This window comes from Chinchilla lanigera, unplaced genomic scaffold (assembly GCF_000276665.1).
Source record: "Chinchilla lanigera isolate Chin_1 unplaced genomic scaffold, ChiLan1.0 scaffold00052, whole genome shotgun sequence".
Taxonomy (NCBI): Eukaryota; Metazoa; Chordata; class Mammalia; order Rodentia; family Chinchillidae; genus Chinchilla; species Chinchilla lanigera.
Genome location: NW_004955453.1, coordinates 2,998,183 through 3,025,236, shown reverse-complemented (window position 1 = coordinate 3,025,236; position 27,054 = coordinate 2,998,183). Strand labels below are relative to the sequence as shown.

General features: G+C 52.4%; 1 protein-coding gene across 2 annotated transcripts in view; it reads left to right on the top strand.

Moving 5' to 3' along the window:
- Inpp5d (inositol polyphosphate-5-phosphatase, 145kDa) overlaps nucleotides 1-27,054 on the top strand; it is a 98,553-nt gene that overhangs the window by 11,975 nt on the left and 59,524 nt on the right. For both annotated transcript variants that reach the window (XM_005395359.2, XM_005395358.2), the window contains exon 2: nucleotides 4,465-4,528. In XM_005395359.2, coding sequence (XP_005395416.1) covers nucleotides 4,465-4,528 — 64 coding nt within the window. The remainder of the gene's footprint in view (nucleotides 1-4,464; nucleotides 4,529-27,054) is intronic.

The following is a 27,054-nucleotide window of genomic DNA, read 5'->3' as shown; positions in this document are numbered from 1 at the left end:
GACAGGGTCTTACTGTGCAGTTCAGGCTGGCCTTGAGCTCACTTTGTAGCCCAGGCTGGTCTCGAACTCGCAAGGATCCTCCTGCCTCAGCCTCCTGAGTGCTAGGATTATAGGCGTGAGCCACCACGCCCAGCCTTGTCATGCTTTTTTAAAGCAGTGGTGCTCTGTGAGACAGAGATGGTTCTTTCTTTTGAGTGGTGATAGGTTCCCACAGGTCAGTGAGCTTTCTTTTTTTTTCTCTCTCTCTCAAAAACTGTCAAGAAAAATTAGCTTCTTTTAGAGGTGGGAGTGAATTTCTGCCCAAATTCTCTGACTAAACGATTAAAAAGGACTGGCAGGGATCAGGACGGGATACCCCCACCCAAGGTCCAGCAGAAGGTGGCAGGGAAGAGCGAAGAGGCCGTGTGACTCGGGGGTGACTCCCTGCAGGGCTCTGGATCCTGAGTCCTCGCTGTATGTGAGCGCTGGGCCCAGCCTCTCTCCCTGCCTTCCTCCCCATCTCTCTCTCTCTCAGACAAGTTAGCAACTAATGACCTCTTTTATCTCATCATTGTTGATACTCTCTGGCTGAGATTCCTGGGGTTTCAGGTGGAACACAGGGAACCTTGAACACCTTTGTTTCCCTTACATTTTCCCTTGTTTCTATGTTGTCCCAAATGGGACCTTTTTCTTTTTCCCCCAGCATTAGGGTTTGAACTCAAGGCCTTCACACTGAGCTACATCCCCAGCCTCTGTTATTTCTTCTTTTGAGACAGGGGCGGCGGGGGTCTTGTTAAGTCACTAGGTTGTCCAGGCTGGGCTTAAACTTTCCACCTTCCTGCTTCAGCCTCCTGAAGTGCTGGGATGGTAGGCGTGTGTTACCATGCCTGGCTACGAATGGCTTTTTGAATGCAGACTTTGCAGTCCACCCCATCTCGACTATTTCCTGCCCATCCCTTCCAGAAGTGTCCAACACTTCCCTGTGAGAGAAAACACCTGTAAAGGAGTTAGAAATTGGAAACGATGCTTAGGGAGACTGACAAAGGGATTTAAACCCCATGATGGGGTGCGGAAAGCAGATCAGCCCAGTGGGACAGAAGCGCCCATGAGGAGGCTCTTGGACTTGAGAGTCTGTCTCCCGCTCCCTGGGGAGCTCACCGTGCAAAGCGTGTTTCGGGGCACAGTGGCCAGGGCTTGCCTGGCAGGGAAGAGTCCTGTGGGAACACGACGTTTACCCGGAGGAATAAATCAAACGCCACAACGTCCTTCCCGCTCCGCTTCCCTGCATTCTCACATTCCAGGAGACCTGAGGCGCCCGCCAGCGCCACGCACCTTCCTTCCCGCCTCCTCCCGCTCGGTGCCGGCGGGCGCCTGACGTGTAGCACTTGTTGGCGACAGCCCTGTGCCAAAGACGCCCTCGCCCCCTTCTCTGGGGAATGAGGCGGACCTCCGCTTCCTGGCTGGGTCCCTGGCCAAGACCAATCACCCGGTCCCCACGAGAGCTCACAGCCATGGCGAGAGCTGGCGTCAGCCCCGCAGCTTGTCACCAAATTGCCCTCAAGGGCTGGGAAGGGCTGAGTGGGACCCGTCCATCGCCCCGGAAGAATCACAAGCAAGCTGTCATGCTACGTTCTGAGGAGCAGTTGTGACATACTATCCAGCCGCAGACTCTGCTTAAACACTTTGCCTGTAAGACTGTATGTGTGCATGTGTGTGTGCGCATACACGCGTGTGTATATCCTGTGTGTATCCAGGTATGCGTAGGTGTGTTACACATGTATGGATTTATGCTCTGCACATACATGCATATGATGTGTGGGCACATGTACATTGTGTGTCTGCATGGACCTGTGCTATGTGTACGTGTACATGGGTGATTGCAGCTGTGGGGGGGGAGCTTCCTGTAGAGCCCCCACATTGGTGGCCTGCACTTTGGAACTGCCGCTGTCCCGAGGGGCGGTGGCTAAAATGCCACATGCTCCTAGATGCTCTGAACTGATCCCCACGAGGACAGACAGTCCAATGGACTGTCCTGGACAGTGTTGGACAGACCTTGGGCCAAGCAGAGAGGCCATCCCTTCCTGGCGTACCAGCTCTGATCCTGGTCTCAGTAGTATGGGTTGCTTCTTCATTTCGGTGTTGCTAGAACATCTTCCAGGAAGCCAGCGGCTTGGTTAAACTAGAGGGGGGTCCGCCTGTCTGCCGGTCTGCAGGCTGAAGCTTTGGGGCGGGCTGGAGCTCCCCACCGCGGAGCCCCTCCCTCCTATTTGCTTATCTGCAGGGGAAGTGTGGGAGGCTGAGAGATAAGGCCCTGGGAGGCTGGGCAGGAGTCCTGGGGATGGGTGAGGCGCTGGGAGGCCTGAGGCTCTGCTCTGCTGCCTCAGGTCCAGACCGTGGTATGTTGCAGGCTCTGGAGACAGGACGGGGGTGGGAAGGTGGAACGGAAGTGACGGGAGGGAGAGAGGGGAAGCTTTGTGTGGAATGAAGGGAGGCATCGAAGTGACGCGTCCCAATCATCCACCAAAATGTCTTTCGAGCACGTCAGAGCCATCAAATGAAAGACTGCAAACTGGCCACATAAAACTAAAAGTTCAAGCTGGGCATAGAGGCAAACACCTATAACCCCAGCACCCAGGAGGCTGAGGCAGGTGGATTGCTGCTAGTTCAAGGCCACTGGGAGACCCCGTCTCAAAATTTAAAAATGTAAAACTTCTACACAGCCAGAAAAAAAAATAACCAGTAACACCGGTAAAATCTGTTAACTCCAAATATATTGTAGCAGAGATCAGAGTCTGATAAACAAGCAAAAAAGATACAAAAACAAAAGCGTGGCAAAGACATAAAAAGGAATTCAAAGAAAAATAACAAAGCAGGAGAACACGCTGAACATTTCTCATACAGAAAGGCAGAGAGCAAGCTATCATTTTTCTTTCACCTCTTTGATTTGCAAAGATTAAAAAGTCTGATACCAGTTGGCGGGCAGGGTGTGGGCAATAGATACTTCCATATCTGGCTGTGTGGGCGATGGTCTCAGGCACGGCGTGAAGTGCCTGGTCTTCCACCCAGCCTCCTCCGTCGCGTGCTCAGAGACAGTCCCTGATGAACGGCAGCACACGGGGCACTCAGCATGTACATGGCTCACGTTTCCACGCGACCACATGCTTCAGAGACAGAGCTGGCACTTGCCCTCTGATCGTCATCCCCGTTTTGGCGGTGAGGAAATGTCCGTGAGACGTAGGAACACATGTTCACAGCGGCACCACTTACAGCGGCAGGCAGCTAAAGACAACGTCCCTCCCCGAGGTCTGCTGAGGTGCATGGCCATGTTCCCAGGATGGGACACGCCAAGCATGGTGATAAACCCTCTCTCTTAGTTGCTGGGGGAAGACCTCTGAGCTCTTTTTGTTGTTGTTTAAAAAAACAAATTTCAACTGGGTACCATAGCGTATGCCTGTCATCCCAGCACTCTGGAGGCTGAGGCAGGAGGATTGCTATGAGTTTGAGGCCAGCCTGGGCTACAGAGTGAATTCAAGGCCAGGCTGAAATACACAGCAAAACCCTGTCTCAAAAAAAAAAAAAAATTAAAAATAAGAAGATAATAATAAATAAAGGTTCTGGGACATTTCACAAACAGAAAAAGAAATAAGAGTTGGCAGGGGGAGATATTTATTTTTCATTTCATTTCTTTCTATATAGTTTTGCTATTTTTCAAATACAGTTTTTGAAATCAAGTTAAACAGTAACATGTGTTGGTGCTGGTAGAGGGCCAGGCACACAGGAGGCCAGGAGACTTCCAGAAGGAAACGTGGCCTGCATGGCACAGCTGGGCCCCTGCCCGGGGTCAGCAGGAACCCCTGGGCTTCCAGTTCCTGGGAAGCGCTAGTGCAGGAAGTGGGTGAGGTCATGGGGCACCATCTCAGCCTGGACCTGCAGGGGCACCTAGGTAGGGCCATTTTGGCAAGTACTTGGCGCAGTTGTCACCAGAATCTTTGTGTCTTTTGAGGGGGTAGGGGCTGAGACAGCGTCTCGCTATGTAGTCCAGTCTGCCCTTAGGCTCACTATGTAGCCCCGGCTGGTCTTCACCTTACAGTGATCCTCCTGCCTCAGCCTCCCACATTCTGGGGTTTCAGGTGCGCATCACCACACCCAGCTTCAGAATCGCCTCTCTTCCCAGCAGCCCATGTTGCATGCTTTTGACCATCACAGCAGTGAAGAGGTCCGGGAGCCCCTCCCGATGGTAGGCGCCTGTGGATGAGACCCACAGCTGCGGGGCCACACCCTGGCCCTTCCCTGAGGCTCTCCGCATGCTGGGGCAGTGGGAAGGGGGGTCTCACCCAGGACTGCTGTCTATGGCGCTCCCACGCCCAGTGGTCATCCAGCAACCAGGGACGGTGCCCAGATCCCTTGGGTGTCAGAGACTGTCCTTGCGGGGACGAGGAGCCGGTGTTCCTGCCGGGTTCTGATGACGTTTCTGATCTATTCCAGGTACCGGAACTGCGTCTACACTTACAGAATCCTGCCCAATGAGGACGACAAGTTCACCGTCCAGGTAAGCTGGCCATAAGAGAGGAGAGGGCACCTGTCCCCGGTCGCCTGGACCTCCGGGCTGGGCTGAGTCTGTCCTCCTCCGAAGCCCATGGGGTGGGGCAAAGACGCAGTGAAACAGGTGTGCCCTGGATTGTCTGCGCCCGCGGTGATAGAAGCACCCGGTGGTGGAGACAGAAGCCCAGAGATGAGGAGAAAAGTCCTCGCTTGTGGTCGCGCCGTGTGTTCCCTGGCTCTGTCCAGCGAGGGACAGGAGGGAAGGCAGGCGGCCTCGCCGGAGCCCAGAGACTCAGCAGGCCACAGCCTTGGTCTGTAGAGCCCCCTCCTGCCCAGCAATGGTGCGAGTGGCCCCTGAGCTCACCACGCAGGGTCTCAGGGCGGCGCAGGACTCAGGGCCGAATTTTAAGAGGAAAAATCACACTGCCCCAAGCCCAGCAAGGCCGCCCTAGGCCTGGCCTGTGGGACAGACACAGAGGGCTCGGGCTGACCACGGTGGAAGTCAGGGAAGCTATTTTTATCCAGCTGCATGAAGAGAACACCGGGGTGGAGGAAAGGAGAAGGCCCTGGTCTCGCGTTCTCAGCCAGGAGGGGCAAGCTGTGTGCGTGTGCATGTGCGTGTGCATGTGCGTGTGCGTGTGTGCATGCGTGTATGTGTGCGTGTGCCTGTGCACCTGTGCGTTACTGAGCCCTCCCGAGTCCTGGTAAGAGCAGCAGAGCAGCTGGGAGAGACAAGCTTTGCTCACCATGTCACAGAGGAGCAACGGGGGGGCCTTGAGGGTTGAGTTGAACAGAAAGTGGAAGCGAGTGACCGGGGAGAGGAAGACCCACTGCTGGCTCCAGACCTGACAGGGCCTTTGATCCCAGCACTCAGGAGGCTGAGGCAGGAGGATCGCCATGAGCTACATCATGAGTTCAAGGCCAGCCAGAACTACAGTGAGAGCCTGTCTTAAAAAACCAAAACAAAGAAAACCCCAAAATAGAATGTGTGTCTCTGATGTGGGCTCTTCACCTCCCAGGACATGGTCGCCTCAGCGCTGCCACTGTGTCCACGCCTGGGACGGCGAGGACATTCCCTCTGGCTTGGTGTCCTTCCTGGGGAGCCCTGAAGGGAGTCACACGCTTTAAGTTAAAAGTTGGTTGGCGCCTTTGATGTCCTCCCCCTTACGGTTTCTTCTCTTCCTTCAAAGTGGAGGAGCTCTAAGTATGACTGGAAAGACACGACTCTGTGGCTTTCTGTGTCACCCTGTACCCGTCCCTCGCGGAGGCGCAGACTGCGTCTGTCTGGGGCCCGCGCCCTGCCCACCGCACGCTCCCGCTCCGGCGCTTCCTGTGATGCCGAGTTGTCCCAGGTTGGGCAGCGGCTTTGAAAGCCAGGGCCTGTCTGTGCTTCAGGGCGGCAAGAAACAGTGGCCGCGTTGGCCAAGCTGCCTAAGTGGCGGTGGGCCTGGTGCCAGGGCAGAGAAGGGCCAGGCCACTGGCCGAGCCCCACAGCTGTGACTCGCCTCTTCTCAGCGGCTTGGCACCCAGTCCCCAGGGAGAGCAGAGGGACGAGGACCCCACTGGCTTTCCCGGTCTGGGCCTCTCAGAGGCCCGAAGACTGTGTGCGACTCGGCTATCCCAGAGGAGCTGCCCCCAGAATCACAGGGACCGGCACGGTTCCCTCAGGCCACCTCAGCCCGGGCAGTGGTGGGCAGTTTTCACAGAAGAGAGCCAGCTCTGGGGAACAGGGCTCTCAACCCTGGCCCCTGGCCTGTGACCAGCTTGCTAGACAATACTGGACATGAAAATACATGTTCTAATCAGGCATGGAGGTGCATCCCTGTAATCCCAGCACTTGGGAGGCTGAGGCAGGAGGATCACAGTGAGTTTGAAGCCAGCCTGGGCTCCATAGTGAGATCCTATCTCAAAAAGCAAATAGCAAAAAAAGGTACGCTTCCTAAAATAAGTGGCAGCAGAGGCCCCAGCAGAGCAAATTTGAGCACAAGCCCAATTAAGCCCAGTCAGGGTCCCCGGGGGAGGCTTCAGCAGTTACTGATGGAGGCTGATTTTAACTCAAGTTCCTCTTTTCACTTTGAGGCAAAAGAAACCCTCACAGGCTTTCCTGGGCTTGGCTTCAGTTTCTAAATAAGTCATTCCTCACCATGAAGTCTGTTTGGTGTCACCAGAACACGGGGCTCCCTCAAGGGGGCAGCGGGCTGAAAGCCGTGCCACCTCACCGGGGCTCTTCCAGGGGGGCTTCTGATTGCCACCAGAGGCACACCTCACCAGGCAGTCTACACCCGGCTGCTCCCACGGCCCTGTGTTGGTCCCATGGAGAGGTGCGACCCGCTTCTTGGGGACTCTTGTCTTGCTTCATCTGTGCTTATTCCCAGTGACGGGGACCCCGAACCTTGTAGTCATGACCTCTAACATGGCCCCACCTGGTGCGAGGCCGGGGAGGAAAGAAACAAATAGAAGAAATGAGACGGGCAGGAGAAGGAAGGCGGTGGAGAAAGAGGAAGGAAGACACGAAGAGGAGGAGGAGAGAGGGGAAGGAAAGGGAAGGGAGGCAGGGTCAAGGGAAGAAATGGAAGGCTACAAGTAAGATGGGGCAGTTTGGACGGAAGAAAAGAAATGGCGGGAGGAGGAGGCAGCCCAGCAGGGGGCGGGGCGAGCGGGAGATGAGTTGGTCTAGAAGATTCTCAGCAGTACCCCGCTGTGACAGGGAGGGTAGGAATTTCACTGGAGCCCAACGTCTCTCAGCTCTGCTCTCTGGGCTGGAGACTGTGTCCTCCGGGACCCCTGTGGCCTATGGGGTTGTGGAGCAGTTGTTCATAGAAGAACCTTCTGGAACCTTCTGTCCAACCTCAGGGAGGCCGGAGGAAGGCCGGACGCTCAGCTCCTGGGGAAAATGTGTCCCACACCGGAGGGGGTTCTCATCAATCCCGTCTCCTTTCCAGAGCTGGAAGGGGAAGTGACTCTTTGCTCAGGAAAGTGTGACCATCTTGGGCCCTGGCCCACAGTGAGCCGGGCAGCCCTGCTGCCTCAGAAGAGGACCTGGGCCTTGGTTCTGGGAGACTCTGAGGCAGCAGCAGCTGGAGAGAGGCTGAGGGGAGACCAGGCCAGGGCAGGCCTCAGACGTGTTCCGTAGACAGCCACCCAAGCCGGGAGCACAAGGGAAGCAAACGCGTCTCTTTAGCTCCATCCCATGCCCTCCAACACTTGCTCGCTTCCCACCAAGAATGAAGTAAAAGATAAAAACTGCTCCAGAGAGCCGGGCATGGTGGCTCGGGCCTGTCATCTCAGCACTCTAGGAGGCTAAGGCAGGAGAATTGCAAGCTAGAGCCCAGTCTACGCAACTAAGTGACTTGGTGAGGTCCTGTTTCAAAATAAAAAATAAAGGGGCTGGGGATTTAGCTCAGTGGCAAAGCGCCTGCCTGGCAAGTGTAAGGTCATGAGTTTGATTCCTGGTACTGGGAAAAAAAAAACAACTGAAAAGTAAAGGACCATAGCTCAGTGCAAATGCCCTGGGTTTGACCCCCAGTATATAAACAAAAAACCTGCCTGTGATCTCCATCCCCTGGGGGTCTCTGTGAAGTCCCTGTGTTTCCTGAGGCCAAGATCCCACGCCGGATGTGAAGTCAGGACAGCAGCGTGGTGGGTGTGAACACACCTTTAGATGAAAAGGGAAACTGGATGCTCCTTGTCCCATAGACTTGGCTCATTTCCTGGATTTAGAAGAAAGGCCTTGGGCAGGAGCCAGCCCTGAGCTCTCCAGGGGAGACACTCGGGACTCAGCCTCCTGGTCCCGTCGCTGGCTGTCCTGCTGCTGTGGGCAGCTCGGCTTTGGGAGAGCGGAGGAGCCGGTGCTCTCAGGGCTGTTCCGTCCCGAGGTCGGCAGTTGGCCTTTGTTATTAAGCTCAGGAAGCGGGTGGCAGCTGTTATTGTTCTGCATGAAACCAAGATTCCGCCGGAGCCTCGGAGCAAAGGATGTGGCTGGAGTGCCGCTTCCTGAAGTCACACAGGAGGGACTACAGAGGCTCCGGCGACAGACGGTGGTGTGACCAGGGCCAACCGGACCGCAGGACATGGGGTCCTCTGTGTCATGACCACCACATTCTAGGAGCTTGGCTTTGTACTGCTTGTTTGAGTCAGGGTCTCACTGTGTAGTGCAGGCTGGCCTTGAACTCACAGGGCTCCTCCAGCCTCCCAAGTGCTGGGGTTACAGGCGTGCACCGCCACGCCCGGCCTCAGTATGCACGGCTTTCATATTCAACTTAAAATTTACATTTGCTGCTCTGAAATTCCCCTGGAAGACCCCAGACCCCTCTGTGTTAGGATTCCTGTAGCTTCAGGGGACAGAAAACCCTACTTGAAGAAAGTATTAATTATCTCACAAAGCAGGAAGTCCAGAGTGAGAGTGGCTTCCAGGCCGGTTAATTCTGTTTCCCTAGCTCAGTGGCATCGTCAAGTAGTCAGGTTCATTTCACCTTCTGCTCTGCCATCTGCACATTAGCCTTGCTCTCCAGCTGCTTCTCCTCATGGTTGCAAGATGGCAGCAGTGGCTCCAGCTATCATATCCCATGACAGCTTCTGCAGGCAGAAATCAAGGTCATTTCATCCTAAGACAGATGGGCTCTCCCTAGAAGCCGCATAGAAGGCTTCCCCTCACATCTCATTGACTGTATTTGCACTCTGTTCCCTAGTCAAAACCCATCAACACACAGGACGAGTTGGTGTCAGCCCTGTGCTATTTGGGGCAACAAAAAGGGAAACGGACTCACCATCTAGGCAAAAGGGACCAAAAGTCTCTGGAACAGAGAGAAGTAGGATCAAGATGGCCAGGATCATGGGAAAATATGAAAACAGTTATTTGAGGCACAGATGACAAACAGCATGTGTATGATTTCACTCGGAACTCTCCAAGACCCCTGGGAAAGGACTGAAGGCCCCGCGGCCACACAGAGAGAGCAGTGAGGGTGGCCTGGCCACATGTGCCCCAGAAGGCTAGAGAAATGAGGGCCTCGGCTTTCTGTGGAGGCTCTGAGAAGAAACCAGTCAAGTTAGAATAAGAGCAGATTCAAAAACCAAACAGAAATCAGGGCATGGTGGTGCACGCCTGTAATACCAGCACTTGGGAGGCTGAGGCAGGAGGATTGCCAAAAGTTCAAACCCAGCCTGAACTGCATAGGGAGATGCACAAAAAAACAAGAACAAAGTCAACAAAAGCAGGCACAGTGGCACACACCTGCAATCCCAGATGCTCAGGAGGCAGAGGCGGGAGGATCACAAAGTCAAAGCCAGTTCAGGCGACTTAACAAGAATCTGTCTCAACACAAAAAAATCCCAAAGGCCTGGGAGTATAGTATAGTATATTGGTGACAGAGCACTTGCACGGCATGGCTGAGGCCCTGGGTTCAATCACCAGTACTAGGGGAAAAACATGACCATCAAGTTTTAGGCTGCCAAAGGCATACAAGCTGTAGCATACCGCTAACCTGAAAAAGCACAGAAGCCGATCCATACTGCCCCATGCCTACAGCCCAGGAGGCATCGATTTCCTGCCGGACACTGGGGGATTCACTCCGGTCCTCTACCCTGCAGCCTGAGCTTTTGGGATCTGGAATTTTTCCTCCAAAGACACCCCGAATCCTCCTGAGAAGCCTTAGGGATCACCCCATAAAAATAGCACACCGCCCTCCCCCGTCACTCTGGAGCCCCTTCCCCTCCTTTATTTGTGACTATCCAATCTGTTTGTTTGTTAGTTTGTTTGCTTGCTTTGCAAAGCTGGGGTTCAAACCCAGGGCCTCACACATACTGGGCAAGTGCTCTACCACTGGGCTATATCCTCAGCCCTGGCCTTTGTGTCTTTGTCCCTTGAGTTATTTTTTTGTCTACCCTGGTGCTGTTGCTAGCATACAGTGAGTTCTACTAAACATTGCTCGATCCAGGTGCAGTGGTGCAGGCCTGTAATCCCAGCACGCAGGGAGGCCGAGGCAGCTGGGCCCTGGCTGTGGAACCAGCTGACCACTGCTGGTATTCAAGCCATTGTCTTCGAACAAGATGCAAGACGACCTCGCTTCTCAGTGCAGTTAGTGGGGCAGCCGTATGTTCTCACTAGAGCCCTTAAAGGTCAGAGTGGCTCAGTATAGAGATTCCCCATGGCCAGTACACTCATGCATTTATTCTTCATACACCCACCTACCCACCCACCCATCTATCCCTCCCTCCCTCCCTCTATGCGTGCATGCATCCCTCCATCAATCCATGCAGCCATCCATGCAGCCATCCATCCATCCCTGCATCAGTCCACGTACCCATCCAGCTATCCATCCACCCATGCACATGGGAAATGAGGATACAAGTTCAGCCCCATGGACCCAGTCCCTGGCTCATGGACTGTTTCACCCAGGAACCAGTGTGGAGCTATTTTCAAACTCTTCTCATGGGCCCAGGTATGCATGTCTCGAAGGATAGGTGTCAGGGAACTTCCACAGTGAAAAGCGCTTCTCCTCAGGTGGCTGGAATGAATGGCCAGCTGATCCCAGAAAGAGGTCACTTGGGAATTCTGCTCCCTCCCTGTGCTCCCGAGGTTTCCCCTCCCTGTGCACGCCCTTGCACACGGGCACCATGTGTGTCTCTTCCCTGTCTCACTGGAGCCAGCACAGAATGGGGGTTCATGTGCACCCCTTGAAAGAGCAGCCCAGCTGAATCCGGCCGAGCATGCTGCCTCTGCTTACTATTCGGGGCTCAAAGAGCCTCTTTAAATAATCTTCCCCGCTTATGCTTGGCAGAGGTGTCCTTCACTTTGTGCAATTTCTCCTGAAAATATGGACATTACTTAGTAGTTGATCAATTAGTCATTTGTACAAAGAAACCCAACATAGCTGGGCAAGGTAGCAAAGGTCTGTAATCTCAGCACTCAGGAGGCTGAGGCAGGAGGATTGCCATGAGTTTGAGTCTACCCTGGGCTACATAGTGAGTTCAAGGCCAGCCTGGTCTACATAGTGAGATCCTGACTGAGACAAACAAACAATAACACAAAATTATCTCAAGGTCAACCTGGACTACATCACTGTGAGACCCTGGCGGGGGAGGCCCATGAGAGCCGAGACCTTGTCTCTCCTGCTCACCGCTGTCTCACAGCACTAGCAAAATGCCTGGCACACAGTAGATGCCCAGTGACTGGGCACGTGGTGTTCTGTGATGTGAACAGATTCTGTGCCTTTTCTGTAAGGGAGGGACGGGGACCTCCAAAGCCGACCTGCTCCGACCTTCCGTGGTTCTGAGTTGGGGACGTTCAGGGTCAGTGCCTCATCACTGCAAGGTGGTGGGGGGTGCAAGGGGCCCCGGAACAGTGCCTGGAGGGAGCGGCTGGGGCTGGGCCGCAGCTCAAATCAGGGCACTGCCGGGGCGGCAGCCCCCCGAAGGCGGCAGGCTCCAGGCTGGGCACAGTTGCCGCGGGCTGTCATTTCTGCATTCCAAGCACCTCCAGAGTTTTAGAGAGAGAAGCAGCAAGCTGGAAAGAAAAGAGCCTCAGGGATTCGCAATTACGGATAAAAGTGCACCGCCCCTCAGGCTTCTGGCGGGGAGTGAGATGGTCTGTGTTCTGGGGAGGCTGGAGTCTGGAAGGCTTTTGGAACAGTTGTGCAGATTAGCTTTTAGTGCGAGGGATTGAACCCAGCCCGGCGCATGTTAGGCAAGTGCTGCACCCTGAGCTACACCCTCAGCTCCGCCACCAGCTTCAGCTTGAAGCCAGGGCCTTTGCTGGAGTGAGAGGGGGGCTGGAGGGGACCGGGGACTCCCAACAGCCCACCCTTCCCACCTGCATCCACTCTTCCATCCCACGACCAACCGAGCCCTGTCTTGGCGCCTCCCCGCCCGTCTCCCCAGCTTTGCACCTGCAGGGCTCAGTGCCTTCCTTCCTACTGGGTGGACAAAGGCAGGGAGACAACTCGACCCCAGGTGAGGAGGGCCATACCAGCAGCAGTGGAAAGAAAAATGACCAGGGCCCGACAGACATGGAGAAATAAATAGACTCCCAGCCTGCGGCCTCCTGCAGTCCTGCTCTGCTCGCTCAGCCTCTAAGGTTTTCATTTTTTGGTTTCTTGAGACAAGGTCTCCTCATGTAGTTCATGCTGACCTTCAACTCATTATGTAGCCCAGGCTGGCCTCAAACTCACAGCGACCCTCCTGCCTCAGCCTCCCAAGTGCAGGGATTACAGGCATGTGCCACTATGCCCAATTAATATTTTTCTTTTCTTTTGGATTGAGGAGAATGACTGTTGGTCAGTATTTGTCATCTCTGCCTTTTCTCATAGGAAAATAGTAAATGGTAAAGATACTCAGAACAAAAATATGAACCAGAAGGAAAATCCCCTACCCTGAGACAAGTTTCCCTTCTTGGGTAGTTATCAATGTAGCTGTTTCTCTAAAATTTAACTTTAGAGTCTGTAATATATTTGTTATGTTAAAAATAGCCTGAAAGACCACACATTAAGTGCTCACTGGGGCATTCTGGACAGGCTGGCAGATGTCTCGCAGGTGGGGAAAGGAGAGCGTGGCAACAGTGTGAAAAGGATTGTATCGGGCGGGGTCAACCCCAGGGAGCTGCCTGCAGTTTTAAGAGCTGGATGGCCCTCACTGATGCCTGAGAATGCTAATAGGAACAGATAGCACAGGCTGAGTAGCTTGTCCAAAATGTCTGGAACCCTAGCAGGCTTGGATTTCAGACTTCTTTAGATTTCGGAATGAGTATGTCTCAGAGATGGTACTCACATCAAAACACAAAATTCACCTGTGTTTCCCATACCCATGGCGCGTGGGGCCGGACAGCGATCTTTTATACGACGTCCTTGGTGCCCGCGTGTCTCCACGGTGACCCGGCCCACGTGACCAGGCGTGGCCTTCCCTGTGTGGCAAAGAGCTTGGGTGTTGGAGCATTTCAGAGCTTGAGTTTCCAGACTAGGAACGCTGCAGGGTAACAGTAACAGCATGGCATCTGATGCCGGAGTCCTCGTGGTAACTGGAGCTGCCCCAGCGCCGCTCTGTCCTGCTGCCGGGCTGGGGCAGCTTTGGGCCACGTCCCCTTGGCAGAGCGCATGCCGCCCCTCAGCCCCCTGCCCTGCGTCCCTGCGCTGCTCCCTGGGGTCTGAGACCCCGCGGTCACCCTGATCCCCTCCCTGCGGGAGCCCCAGGGACTCTCAAGAGCTGGGGTGTCCCATGACCACCGGGCACTCACAAGGGGGCTGTCCCGTGCTTCTGTTGAATTTGAGATGTGCCAGGTGTGGAAACATACCGAGTCTCATTTTTTTTTTCAGTGCTGGGGATGGAACCCAGAGCTTTGTGCACACTAGGCAAGTGCTCTTCCACTGAGCTACATCCCAGCCTTGGGTCTCAGGCTTTGCACATAAAAGGAAGGAAGAAGGAAGGAAGGAAGTTTAAAACATTTTAATGTGTATGTTAATTGAAGTCTTCATATATTGGACATATTAAATTAAAGTTTCTAAAATGTTTTAAAATTATGGCTGCTTGCCAGACATGGTGGCACAAGCCTCTAATCTCAGCACTTGGGACGCTGAGGCAGGAGGATTACTATGAGTTTGAGGCCAGCCTGGGCTACAGAGTGAGTCCAGGCCAGCCTGAACTACATAGTGAGGCCGTGTCTCAAAAAAAAAAATAGATATAGATATAGATATAGATATAGATATAGATATAGATATCTATCTCACTGCTAAATATTTTTAAATCAATGTAGAACTTACATTGTATTCTTACTAGATGGAATTCTACAGCAGTGATGGTGAAACTTAAGAGCTTTTAGTGAGACAAATAGCCTCTTGCCGCACACATGCCATAGCTTCACCACCACTGCTGTAGAGCTTTGCTACTCAATGTGTGGTCCACAGACTAGAAGCTTTAGCATCTTGTAGCAGTTGCAAGCAATGTAGAAAATCAAGTTGGGTATGCTAACAAACACTTGTGATCCCAGCACTCAGGAGGCTGAGGCGGGAGGATTGTTGCAAGTTCAAGGCCAGCCTGAGCTATATAGTAAGACCCTGTCTCAAAAAAACCAAAATTAAGTAAGTAAATGTAAATTACAAAGCATTCCAACAAAACAGAAGTGCAGACACCACACACAAAAACCTGCGCTCTCTTCCCCACACCCAGTTTAGACCTGAGCCATTGTCTGTGCCTCCACGTGGAGATGGAGCCTGTACAAGATGTGGGTTTCCTCCACTTGGCTCTGTAAAGCGAGTTATGAGAACTGGACAGAAGCACTCGGCAGAGGAGCAAGGCTTTGATTTTTAGGCTTGAGCCCTGGGTACAGCACGGGGGCGGGCAGGATCCCAGGCTGACCGAGGACACAGGTGTGCAGCGTTTGTGACCTCCGCATGGTGAGCAGAGACCTGGTCTCTTGACGTCACCTCTGGACGGACGTGGGGTTCACTGTCCTGCATTCTTCCCTATCGGGCCTCTGCCTGTGACCCGGGTCTCATTACCATCTTAGGTTCCCACCTCAGGTTATGATTTTAATATGCTAATAAAGTAGGTAACTATACGTTACTTTAGTTTCTTCTTGTCATTGTAGTTTTATTTTGGTTTGGTCTGGGGGTTTTTTGTTTTTATAAGACAGAGTCTTGCTATGTAATCCAGGATGGTCTTGAACTCACTGTGTAGCCTGGCTGGCCTCAAATTTGTGTCAGGGGGGGGGAGATAGCTCAGTGACATAAGCACCTGCCTGGCAAGTGCAAGGTCCTGAGTTCGATTCCCGGTAACCAAAAATAAATAATAAAATAAATTTAAAAATTATGTCAATCCTGCCTCAGTCTCCTGAGTGCTGGGATTACAGGTGTGTGCCACCATGCCTGGCAAAGATTGGTCCACTTTTTTCTTTTTTTCATTTTATTAGCACGTGTTCACAGTTCATACTGTTTACAGTCATCGTGGTGAGTGCTTACACGTGCAAGCCACAGCTTTTTTGTCCACTTTGTAACTCCTAATTCCCCAGTATGGCCGTTAACCCCATAGGACTGGGGACCAGCCTTGGTGTCTCAATATTTTGTTCTGGCATTCACTTTCTTAGCAATCTGTCTATTTCATAAACCTTCGTGCTTTTTGACAATAACAGAGTCTTGTTGCATAATCCAGGCTGGTCTTGAACTCCCTATGTAGCCTAGCTGGCCTCGAATTTGTGGTAATCTTCCCACCTCAATCTCTTGAGTGCTGGGATTACAGGCATGTGCCACCACACCTGGCTTGTATTTCTTTTATGAATTAATTTCCTTTGTTTATTTATTTATTAATTTACTTTTATTATTATTATTATTATTTGTTTTGTTTTGTTTTGTTTTTCTCCGGTACCGGGAACGGAACTCACGACCTTGCGCTTGCCAGGCAGGCGCTTTGCTGCTGAGCTAAATCCCCAGCCCCTATTTTTATTATTTTAAAGAGTAAAAGAAGGATAACATAGTAATAGGGGGGCTTACCGAATTATAGACAAAGTGGTAGGAAATTATCAATGGTTGTTGTTTTATATATTGTTATCTACAAGATAGTTTCTCAGGAAAACAAATAGACAAATTATAGTGAATTACAGACAAAAATGGTAGGAGATTATCAGTGGTTGTTGTACTATACTTTGGTATCTTCAAAGTGTTTTCTAAAGAAAATAAATAGACCTATAGATGAGTGACCAATTGAATAATCATTGACTATTCTCAATGGTTGTTGTAGGAAACACATAGTAATAAACATACATCCATTTATGAAATAGTATAGGAACAATATAGACATTACAGAGTTATGGATAGATTAGTAGGAAAATATCAATGGCTGCTGTAATACATTATGGTATCTTCAAAGTGGTTTCTCAGGAAGACAGAGATAGGCAAGAAAGATTTAACAAGTAGTTACAGCCTAAGGGTTATGAAAAATAGCATATTACCTCCTCACCAGTGACCCCTTTCACTGAGGTGTGACGGCTGGAAGGATGGCCAGGATTGAAAAGAAGGGCTGAGAGAGTTGCACCTGTGTCTAGAAATAGGCTGTTTTCTTGTTCCTCTATAGTCATGATTACCCTGGGCTCCTCCATGGAGATGACAGTCTGGCCAGAGGGAGAAGGCAGAGTATGCCCTAGGCCCCCTTATTCCTGTTAGATAAACTGGTAGGATGGGTCTGAGCTCTGGGGCCTCCACTTCAGAGGGCAGACCAATCTCCAGTGGTCACCTTTGCATTCAGGGCATGGCCCAGGGGGCTTCTTAGGGCAGTTCCTCTTGAGGTGGCCTGGATTTTAACAGTGCTAGCAGATGAATGTAGTTGACGAGTTCTTCTTGGGGCCCCAAGAATCAGACCTGGGGTCTGTTTCTCTTAGTGCTGCAGCAAAAGCAGCTGCTTTTTCTGTCTCTTTGTTTTCTCTCCTTGGCCTCCTCCACATCACAGCTATAGAATACTGAGGAGGCAATTCTTACTAACATCTCAAGTGAGCCAACTGGGGTGAAAGCCATTTTTTGTAGCTTTTTCTCTCCAGCCTCCCAGTGCATTGGGACCCCACAACCACTTAGTGTCCTCTCCCTAACCATCAGCACAGGCAGCAGGAATCTTGGTGCAGACCTCTCTGGAGCTCCAAGCACTCCTCCACCACAGCCTGTACAGTCAGGGGAAGAATGGCTTCCAGGGCGTCTCCCCAGGAACTGCACAAAGTCCTCCTCGTTTCCAGCTTCTGAACGGCTCTCATGACCCTGGTCAACTAGACCTCTGACTCTTTGGGCTTAGTCTGTATTCTCATGTTCTCCAAGTCCTTGTTCAGCAGCTGCTCCTCCACTGACTCTGGACCTTTCTGGTTCTCAACAGCAGGGGCAAGAGCTACCCGCTGTGTGGCATGTATTCCCAGGGGTTTCCCCATGTCGGGATGATTCACGCACAACCCTGGGTGGGTCTCCGTGGCCAGCGTGTGGTGGGCCAATTGTGTCATTGCTTCTCTGTTCTACGATAGTTCTCGACCTGTGTGGCTAGGGGACAGCCAAAGGCTGGCGCTCCCTGCTGCACAATTGCCTGTTTTTTTTATCAGTATTTTTCCTTTTCAAAAATTTTGCTGATTCAATAAAACCTCCTCAAATATTTGGTAAATTAATTTTTGGGGGGGGTAAATTAATCTTGCATTGATTAGTTATGCTGTAAATATTGCCTCCGAGCCTGCCAGCCTGTTTTTTTAAAAACCAGTTATTTATGGTCCACTTTGTCTTATGAGAATTTAAAACTTTTAGGTAGCCAAATATTTTCCATTATGGATTCTGGGTTTTATGAATCACCCATTTCAATGCTATTTATCTGGAGAAAATATTATATTTTTATTTTCTGGCACTTTTCTAGCATGCTTTCATGTTTAGGTCTTCACTGTTGCATTTGGTGTGAGGTAGGGAATATGACTTGGCCTTGGGCTAGGGATGGAGCTGAGGGTTAGGCATGCGGGGCCCTGGTTCAAGGCCTGTCCTTGCCCCTAGTCCCCAGCACTTCATATTTGTGTTAATTTCCTTGATCAGGACTCTTCATTATGTTCTACTGGCTGATTAATCTATTCTTGAATAATTTTTAATTATTGCAGCTTTTACTGTGTTTTCCCATCTGGTGATTAAATGAGCATCGTTGTTCTCTTTGTTCTTTGGTCTCCCTGCATTTTCTTTTCAAGGTGGATTTTGTGGTCAGCTTGCCGAAATCCCTGAAAATACCAGCTGCAATTTCATGTAGTGACATAGAATTTATAGATTAACTGGAAGATAATCCACATCCTAAAACCATGGAGGGTTGGGGTGTAGCTCAGTGGTAAGTGTGTGCTTAGCATGCATGAGGCCGTGGTTTAACCACCAGCACCAAACAAGCAAAAAAAGAAACGCATAACTGGGTGCAGTGGCACATGCCTGGAATCCCAGGTCCTCGGGAGGCAGAGGCAGGAAGATTACAAGTTTGAGAACAGCCTGGGGGGTGCTGGGGATTTAGTTTAGCGGCAAAAAGCGCCTGCCTGGCAAGCGCAAGGTCGTGAGTTCGGTTCCCGGTACCAGAGAAAAACCAAAAAAAAAAAAAAAAGGGAACAGCCTGGGAATTTTAGCAAGACCCTCTCTCAAAAATTTAAAAATAAAAAAAAAAGAAGGCTGGGCTTGGTAGGGCACACCTGTAATCCTAGCACTTAGGAAGCTGAGGCAGGAGGATCACCTTGAGTTTGAGGCCAGCCTGGGCTACATAGTAAGACCTTGTCTCTAGATGGATGGATAGATAGATAGATAGATAGATAGATAGATAGATAGATAGATATGTAGATAGATAGATAGATAAGGCTGGGGATGGAGCTTAGTGTGAGGCTCTTGGTTGAATCCCCAGTATTAGAAAAACAAAACTGAGTTTCCTGTATGCTCTTTCCGTTAGTTCTCACGCTTTCCCTGTGATGCACATTTATAGTTCTTTTGCAAGTAGGGTCTTCCTTTTCTCATTGGGTTTGCAGGTGTCTAGGAAACGCACTGTCTCAGTGGAACACCCCTAACTGCCTTCCTGAACTCTCACTCATCTTCTCTGTCCTCAATGTGTATCTGTGATGCACAATAATTACATTCATCTCCGGGAACTGAGGCCCAGACACATCACATCTTGGTCGCTTTTCTTCCCCCTCCTTACGAGGGTTAAGAGGTCCTTCATCCCTTCTTTTGGCTTCCCCAGGTCCACGATTGCCCTGAGTGTAAATAATCCTGGGCTCTGTTTGGTTTTTACTTCCGAGCACCTTCTTTAGGGGGAGGACAGTTCTCATTGGCTTTGGCCTCGCTGGGACCCGCCGGGCACTGACATGGATGGGTGGCTCTGGTGCGCTCTGTGGGCTGCTTCCGATTCCCCGGATATGCTGCTCCAGAAGCGGGGTGCGTGTGAATGATGGGGACTGAGACGGAGGTGCTGGGACAGGGATCAGCAGCGCACACAGGAAGAGGGCAAGTGTGACTGCTGGCCAGCGACGGGCCCGTGGGTCTCTCTTTGGAGCCCAGTCCTGCCCTTGGGACACACATGGAGTCCTGCAGTATTACAGAGTGCGCGGGTGTCCTCTGAGGCTTCTCCAGGCTGAGCCCCGGGAGTTACTTCAATGGCTCCTCATGTCCCTCCCCACCCGGGCCACCCCAGCTCCTCTTCCCATGAAGCACTGCGCCTGGCTCTTTTCCTTCCTCGAGTGTGACCTTGGAGCCCACTGCACCCCCACAGGCTCCTCGTGGCTCTATTTGCCATCACTAAAAGCTGTGTGGCCTCCTCCCTCACGTGTGCCCCTTCCTAGCTGGACCCAGAACTTCAGATCAGTTTCCCTAAACTTGTTTTTTTTTTTTTTTTGGTTTTCCTCCGGTACCGGGAATCGAACTCACGACTTTGCACTTACCAGGCAGGCGCTGTGCCACTGAGCTATATCCCCAGCCCCAGTTTCCCTTAACTTTACATTGCTTGATGCTGTGGAGTACTTTAGATCGTGGTGGGAGGTCTGTTTGTTTCGTCCTGGTTCTGTCGCCCAGCAAATTAGAGCCATGCATCATGGTGGATGTAAGCAGGAGATAGCCCAACAGCACCAGAAACCAACATCCAGGCTGACCTGGGTGTGCATTTCTTACCCTGGCTTTATTATTCCATATGGTTCTCAACGGGGAAAGAAAAATCACAGAGCTGGGGGTGGTGCTGCATGCCTAGAATTCCCAGGACTTGGGAGGCTGAGGCAGGAGGATCACAAGTTAGAGGTCAGCCTGTCTCAAGAAACAAAAAACAGAAACATTTCTTAAAAATCAGAGATTTATACATAGTTATCTAGATCTTTCAGCTTCCCTTGAGAAATGCAAAGGTCAGATGGTCTTAGGCCTACAGTACGGTGGGGTGAGGTAACTGCAGCTGGGGGATCCTTCTCCCTTTTGATCGGACAGTGCTCCTTGAAGGGCCATGGTCTCCCCGTCTCTGCCTCACCCCAGGCTGGTCCCCTCATTTCCCTCTCCTGCCTGCCTCTTGTGGACAGCTGAGCTATGACTGCATCAAATGCCAAAGATTAGCTAACCTATGAAGCTGACAAACATGCCGCACACTGGCACATGAAACACGAACGGGTTCACCAGATTCGATTTGCCCCCCGTGAGCCCTGGCCGGTTGCGAGGACTGGTTTCGCCTCTCTTCACAGCCGTGCCACAGTGATCCGCCCGGGAGTGGTGCCCAGGAGGCCACGAACCTCACCATGCTGCAGACTGCAGAGTGACCCAGCTGCCAGGTGCTAAAGTCGCACTGCCCTGCGCTGTCCTTGGCCGCCGGGCCCCTCCTCTCATGCGCCCCACACTGGTCAGCGTTCCAAGGCTGGGCTGTCCCCTTCCTGCCAGGTCAAGGCACGGGTGCCACGGACACACACACACCCCACCCCACCCCATCACTGGCCTCACCTCGGGCCCTGGGTGCCGAGGCCAGTTCCACTGCGCGGCACGAGTGACTTTCGGTTCCTCTGCAGGCCGACGTCTGCCCGAGCTGCCTGCCCGCTCTGTGTCCTAAACTGAGCTTCTGCCCTGCCGAGTCCAGGGTGAGCCCTGCTGGCAACCCAAGGGCCACGCTTGTCATGCCAATTTGCCAAGCGGCATACATTGTCCTTGTCCCTTCCCGGTGTCTGGGGCTTTCCATCCCACCTACCCACCCCAGCAGCAGGCTGGGAGCTTCCTGTTTGCTCTGGGGCTCTGCCATCTTTTTTTTTTTTCTCAGACAGGGTCTGCTATGTAGTTCAAGCTGGCCTTGAACTCATCAGGTAGCCCAGGCTGGCACTGAACTCATGGCGATCCTCCTGCCTCAGCTTCCCAAGTGCGGGGATGACAGGGTGTACTGTGCCCCCACCCCCAGACTTCTTATTCTGTTTTCTCCTTTTCTGCCCAAGGGTCTTCCTAAGATCCTGCTGCCGTGCTGTGGCACGGGTAGGGGTGGGCTCTGTCCTGCACCCCAACAGTACCCTAGGGACTTTCTCTACCTTGTCCTAATGAGCCCCGGGAATCACCCGTGGGCAGCCTGGAGCTGGCTGGGGAGCTGGGAAGAGAGGACAGGGCAGGGGCAAGGGCGTCCTGCGGGCTCAGCTCCAGGCCACCCTCCACTGGCCTTTGATGTCGCTCCCTTCCATGCTGCGCTACTCTGAGTGCGCCTGGCACGCTTTCCAAGCCCCCAGACGGATGTGTTGGGGGCCCTGTCACGGGGCAGGCCTCCGAAGTTGCTGGGAATGGTCCGAGACGTCCCGAAAGAGCCCTCCCAGCGTCCCTCCTCCCTTGGAAGTTCCTGCCATGAGGGGCTCCGAGAGGCAAGGCTTGGATTCCACCGGCATCCTGTACCCCAAGAACCCCGAGGCCCCCGGCCAGCTCTGGTACCAGAGCCCTCTGTGCAAGTCTGCTTGGTTCTGCCCAGCAGAGAGGGGCAGCCTGTAGCCCCACACGGGCCTTTTGTGATTGTTTGTCTTATTGAGACAGGATTTCACTGTGCAGTTCAGGCTGGCTTTGAACTCACTTTGTAGCCCAAGCTGGCCTTGAACTCTCAGCAATCCTTCTGCCTCAGCCTCCCGAGTTCTGGGATTAAAGTCTTGAGCCACCAGGTCTGGCTATCACTGACCCTTTGTGCCAGAGTCCCTAGAACCTCCCTGGGCACCTGTGTCATCTGCCTTCAGCTGTCACTCTCTTGCCCCTGCAGCTAAATCGAGTCCAGGGGTGCTGGGAGGGAACAGAAGCTATGCTTATACTTACCGCCTTCCTCTGCTCCCCAGTGCCCAACAGCTCCCCTGCACCCCCCATTTCACAAGACTCGTTGTGCGTACTGCAGTGGCCCCGATTCCCCAGCCCTGCTGGCCACGCACTCACCTCAGTCCTCGCGCTGCCACTCTGACCCCTGGGGTCGTCATCGGTATTTTTGGTGCGTTAATATTATTACAGCTACCTGAGCAGCGCAGGTATTTCCAATGTATTTGTAGATTTTATACAAAAACCTCTATACATATGTAGACCTAGAATGGTTTTATGTGATTAAAAAATCGCTTTTAGGCAAGATCCTTTTCCAACCCTTCTGTGCGTGCCTATGTGGTATTGTGCGCATGTGCACATGTGTGTATTGCCCAGGGCTGTGCAGCACGAACTAAACAAGCCAAACTCTAAAAGCTGATTCTAAGAAGCCTTTTATTACAGTGTCTGATTCCAAAACATGTTAATATATAACGACCATTCAGGTGAAGACATAGACCCTTTCTGGCCCAATTATCTTTTCTAACTTTTTATTTTGAAAATAAGTTGATTTAGAAAATCTTCAGGCCAGGTGTGGAGGTGCACACCTGTAATCCTAGCAGTGGGGAGGCTGAGACAGGAGGATCACTGTGAGTTTGAGTCCAGCCCGAGAGACAGAGAGAGAGAGAGAGAGAGAGAGAGAGAGAGAGAGAACTTTCAGGAATAGCACAAAGAACTCCTCCCACATCCACCTTACTCATTTTCCCCATGAGCATCTAGCATAAAGGAAGCCTAACCTTCTCTCCCATATTACTATTATTATTTATCTCTCATATGATTGTTTTCCTGAATTACCGGAGAGCAAGCTCCTGACCCTGCCTGCTATTCTCAAACCCGTCAATGTGTTTTTCCTAAATGATAAGAACTTTCCCTGACATTACCGTGTTCCGCCATGAAAGTCAGGAAGTTAACACTGATAAAATACTGCCATCGAATCCTCGGGCTCTGTTCCAATTTCTCTAACAGTCTTAATAGCAGCACACAAATAAATGATTTCTATACTTATGTAATATCTATATGTGACCTCCCTCCTTCTGAACCTGTGTCCAACCCCGAATTGCTTGGTGGTTCAGCTGGTTGTCAGGTCTGGCTAGTGGCCTGGAGCCGGGTCACAAGCCCTAGGCCTTCCTTCTGCCTGTCCGGGGCACTTTTTTCTCCAGGGCACTTTTGAAAACAGGCTAATGCTTTTGTGGGCTGTCTCCTGCCTTCGTGTTTCCTGCTGTTTCCACATGGCGGGGCCCAGGTCCTGCGCTTTCACAGGACTCCCCCAAAGTGACACTGGCCCCTGGGAGAGGAGACGTGCGGTTCTCCCTGTCCTAACACTGATGGAGCAACTTCGGGCACAGTTAAAGTGGGGTCCGCCGGTCTTCCTCCTCGGGAAACCATGATTGCTGTTTCCCCTTTCATGTTGGTAACTGCCGCTGGGCGTGGCGGTGCACACCTGTAGTCCCAGCACTCAGGAGACTGAGGCAGGAGGATCGTTGCAAGTTTGAGACCAACCTGGGCTACAAAGTGAGCTCAAGGCCAGCCTGAACTGCATAGCGAGACCCTGTCTCAAAAAGAAAAAAAAATGAAAAAGAAAATCGTATTAGTAACTGGCTGCCACACTGCAGCGGGGAGACAGGGACAGGACTCCCACAGGTCTGGCTTCGCAGGAATCGGCTGGTGTCGGTAGATGGGGCAGGGGGAGGGTCAGGCTGGGAAGAGCTTTTACGGCCATGGGCCCAGGAGGAGGCGCCTTGAAGGACAGCTCCTCCTCTCCCTTCTCTTTTCCTCCAGATGTTACCTGTGTGTGTGCCGTCCGTCCCTTCTGTGTACTTCTGGCTTCTAGAGCCGGGGCCCAGGCGTGGTTAGGACTAGAGCTGAGCGGTGGGGACACCATGCTGTCAGAGTGTCCCTGCTCCTCGGTCCCCTCTGCAGACATCACAGGAAATACGTGTGTGTGTGTGTGTGTGTGTGTGTGTGTGTGTGTGTGTGGTGTGTGTGTGTGTGCCGGTACAAACTGGATTCACCTTCCCACCTGCATCCAGCACCATGGAATTCACTCAGCCTCCATCCTTTCTGGTCTGAGCATCTCCTTGGCGCTGTGAGCCGGGGCTTCTGGCTCCGAACTCCACGCGGTTTCCAGGAGGTGTGGACGGAGCCGCCTCCGCCTTTCCTGCCCCCAACCCGCCCTCCTCCAAGGGCCTCTAGGGCCTGGCCACCTCGGCATCTCAGCGCATCCCCCACCCCACAGCTCTCGTCCTAACCACGCCTGGGCCCCGGCTCTAGAAGCCAGAGGTACACAGAAGGGACGGACGGCACACACACAGGTAACATCTGGAGGAAAAGAGAAGGGAGAGGAGGAGCTGTCCTTCAGGGCGCCTCCTCCTGGGTCCATGGCCGTAAAAGCTCTTCCCAGCCTGACCCTCCCCCTGCCCCATCTACCGACACCAGCCGATTCCTGCGAAGCCAGACCTGTGGGAGTCCTGTCCCTGCGTCCCCACTGCAGTGTGGCAGCCAGTGGTCAGCGGTTCCAGCTCCAGCTCCTCCCCCCGTCTTACGCTGCACCCCCTAATTCAAGCACTGGAGGGGCCTTGGGGGAGCCCAGCTTCTGCCTGATCGTCACGCACACACATACACACACACACACACACACTGCTCTTCAATTCCTTCAGCAGCTGCACACCAGTCTCAGTACAAAATACAGAGATGCCTGCACAGCCGACAGCCTCCCCTCCCTCCCCCTCCCTGCCAAATGGGAAGCCCCAAGGCAGCCGCTCTACGGCTTTTTTTGTTTTTGTGAGGTTGTTTGTTTTGCAGTCCTGGGGATTGAGCCCGGGGAGCACCAAGCTACATCTTCAAGCCCTTTTTATTTTTATTTTTCTGTTTTGACACTGAGCCTTGCTGAACTCCCCGGGCTGGCCTTGGATTTGTAATCCTCCTGCTTCAGCCTCTCTACCAGTTAGGATTACATGCCCATGCCCCTCATCTGGCTTGTGAATGCTTTTTAATTTAAAACAAAGCCTGGTCAAACCTTCTGGAGCAGCTTGAGGGGTAGGGACACGGGCACAGCTCCTATCCTGCTGCCCCCACCAGCTTCCTTCCTGGACCAATTTCAGTTCTGCATTTAGAGACAGCAGAGAGTGCTGTCATTAAAATCACCCTCTGGGAAACCGGCCTGTCCAGCTCGCGGGCCTTGCTGGCCTGGCCTTCCCCCAGGGTGTCAGGGAGGCAGCCCAGAACGGTCCAGAGACGCAGCATCCCTCGGAGTGCACAGCTCTGACCTCCAGCAGTCTGGACACCAGCTGGCCTTGTTTTTAAGACCCTGATGCCTGCCGGGGGCAAGGGCTGTCTTACTTTTCTCTCATTGCTGAGACAAAATACCCAACACTGAAAATTAAGGGAGGAGAGGTTTATTTTGCTCACAGTTTGTAGAGGTTTCAGTCTGTAATCAGCTGGCTCCAAGGCACAGGGGCAACAGTTCAAGGCAGCAGAAGACAGCAAAAGCAGCAAGAGCAAAAGGGGAGAGACCAAGCCTCTTTTCCCCCAATAATATTGTATGCAGGCTACCCTGCCCCCCACCCCAGGGCAGGTGTAGTACTCATACCATCTCCTCACCCTCCTCTTGCACAGGCTCAGGATGTTTACAAAGTGAGGACCCGGGCCCTCTGCTGAGTCGCTTAAACTTCTAGACTTCTCAAACTGACACAAGGTATCAACCATTACAGTGGCGCATGCCTGCATTCCCAGCACTTGAGAGGCTGAGGCAGGAGGACTCCCATGAGTTCAAGGCTATCCTGGGCCACATAAGTGAGTTCAAGGCCAGCCTGGCCTACATAGCAAGACTCTGTCTCAAAATAAAAATAAAAAAGACCCTGGCCCCCTTCTCTCCTCCTGATCTTTGGGGCTGCGGCTGCCCTTCTGCCTGGCTTCTTACCTTTCCTCCTGAAGCCTGTAGGGGAAGCAGGCCCAGAAACTATAGCCCTGAGGCAGAATGAGCTGCTGATTCTAAACTGGGCTCTGTGGAGCGCTGTCTGCAGGGGCCTTATAGAAACGATCTTCCTGAAAATCACCTGGAATTTTCCACAGCCTGGTGATTTAATGGGAGGCAGGTGAAAAGACGGGGCTTTGTTTGACAGTCAGAACTAAACTCCTACATCCTTTTCTTCTGCATGACTTTCGCTTCTGAACGGCACTTCGCCTCCATTCTATTGATCCAGGAAACCCCGAGGGGAGGTCTGCTCTGTCCAGGCTGTCCCTACTTAACAGCTTGATGTCAGAAATGCTGTTCTTTGTTTTCTCAATATTGAACTGACTGTGATATGCCCTAGTTACCCGCTAAGGAGAGAAGGAGCCAGGCGTGATGGTGCATGCCTGTAATCTCAGTACCCTGGAGGCTGTGGCAGGAGGACTGCTGAAAACTCAAGCCCTGCCTGGGCACCTGGGCTCTATAATGAGTTCAAAGCCAGCCTGAATTACATAGAGAGACCCTCCCTCAAAACAACCAATAAATAAGGAAAGCAGGAATTCATCTCTGGTAAGTGGGACAGTCACTGCAGGGCAGAAAGGCTCCTGTCCGGGGGCTCAGCCTGGGGAGTCGCAGTAACATTTTGGGGATCACATTAGCGGCACACAGCTCCCACAGGCCTTGTGGGGCTCCTTCTCTATTTCAAGATGACTTGATACCTATTTTCAGGAAGGTCTTCGCTGCAGAATGAGGAAGCAAGTCTGGCAGCCTAGAGAGTTAGGAATCCGGGGTACCTCCTCTCCAGAGGGGCGG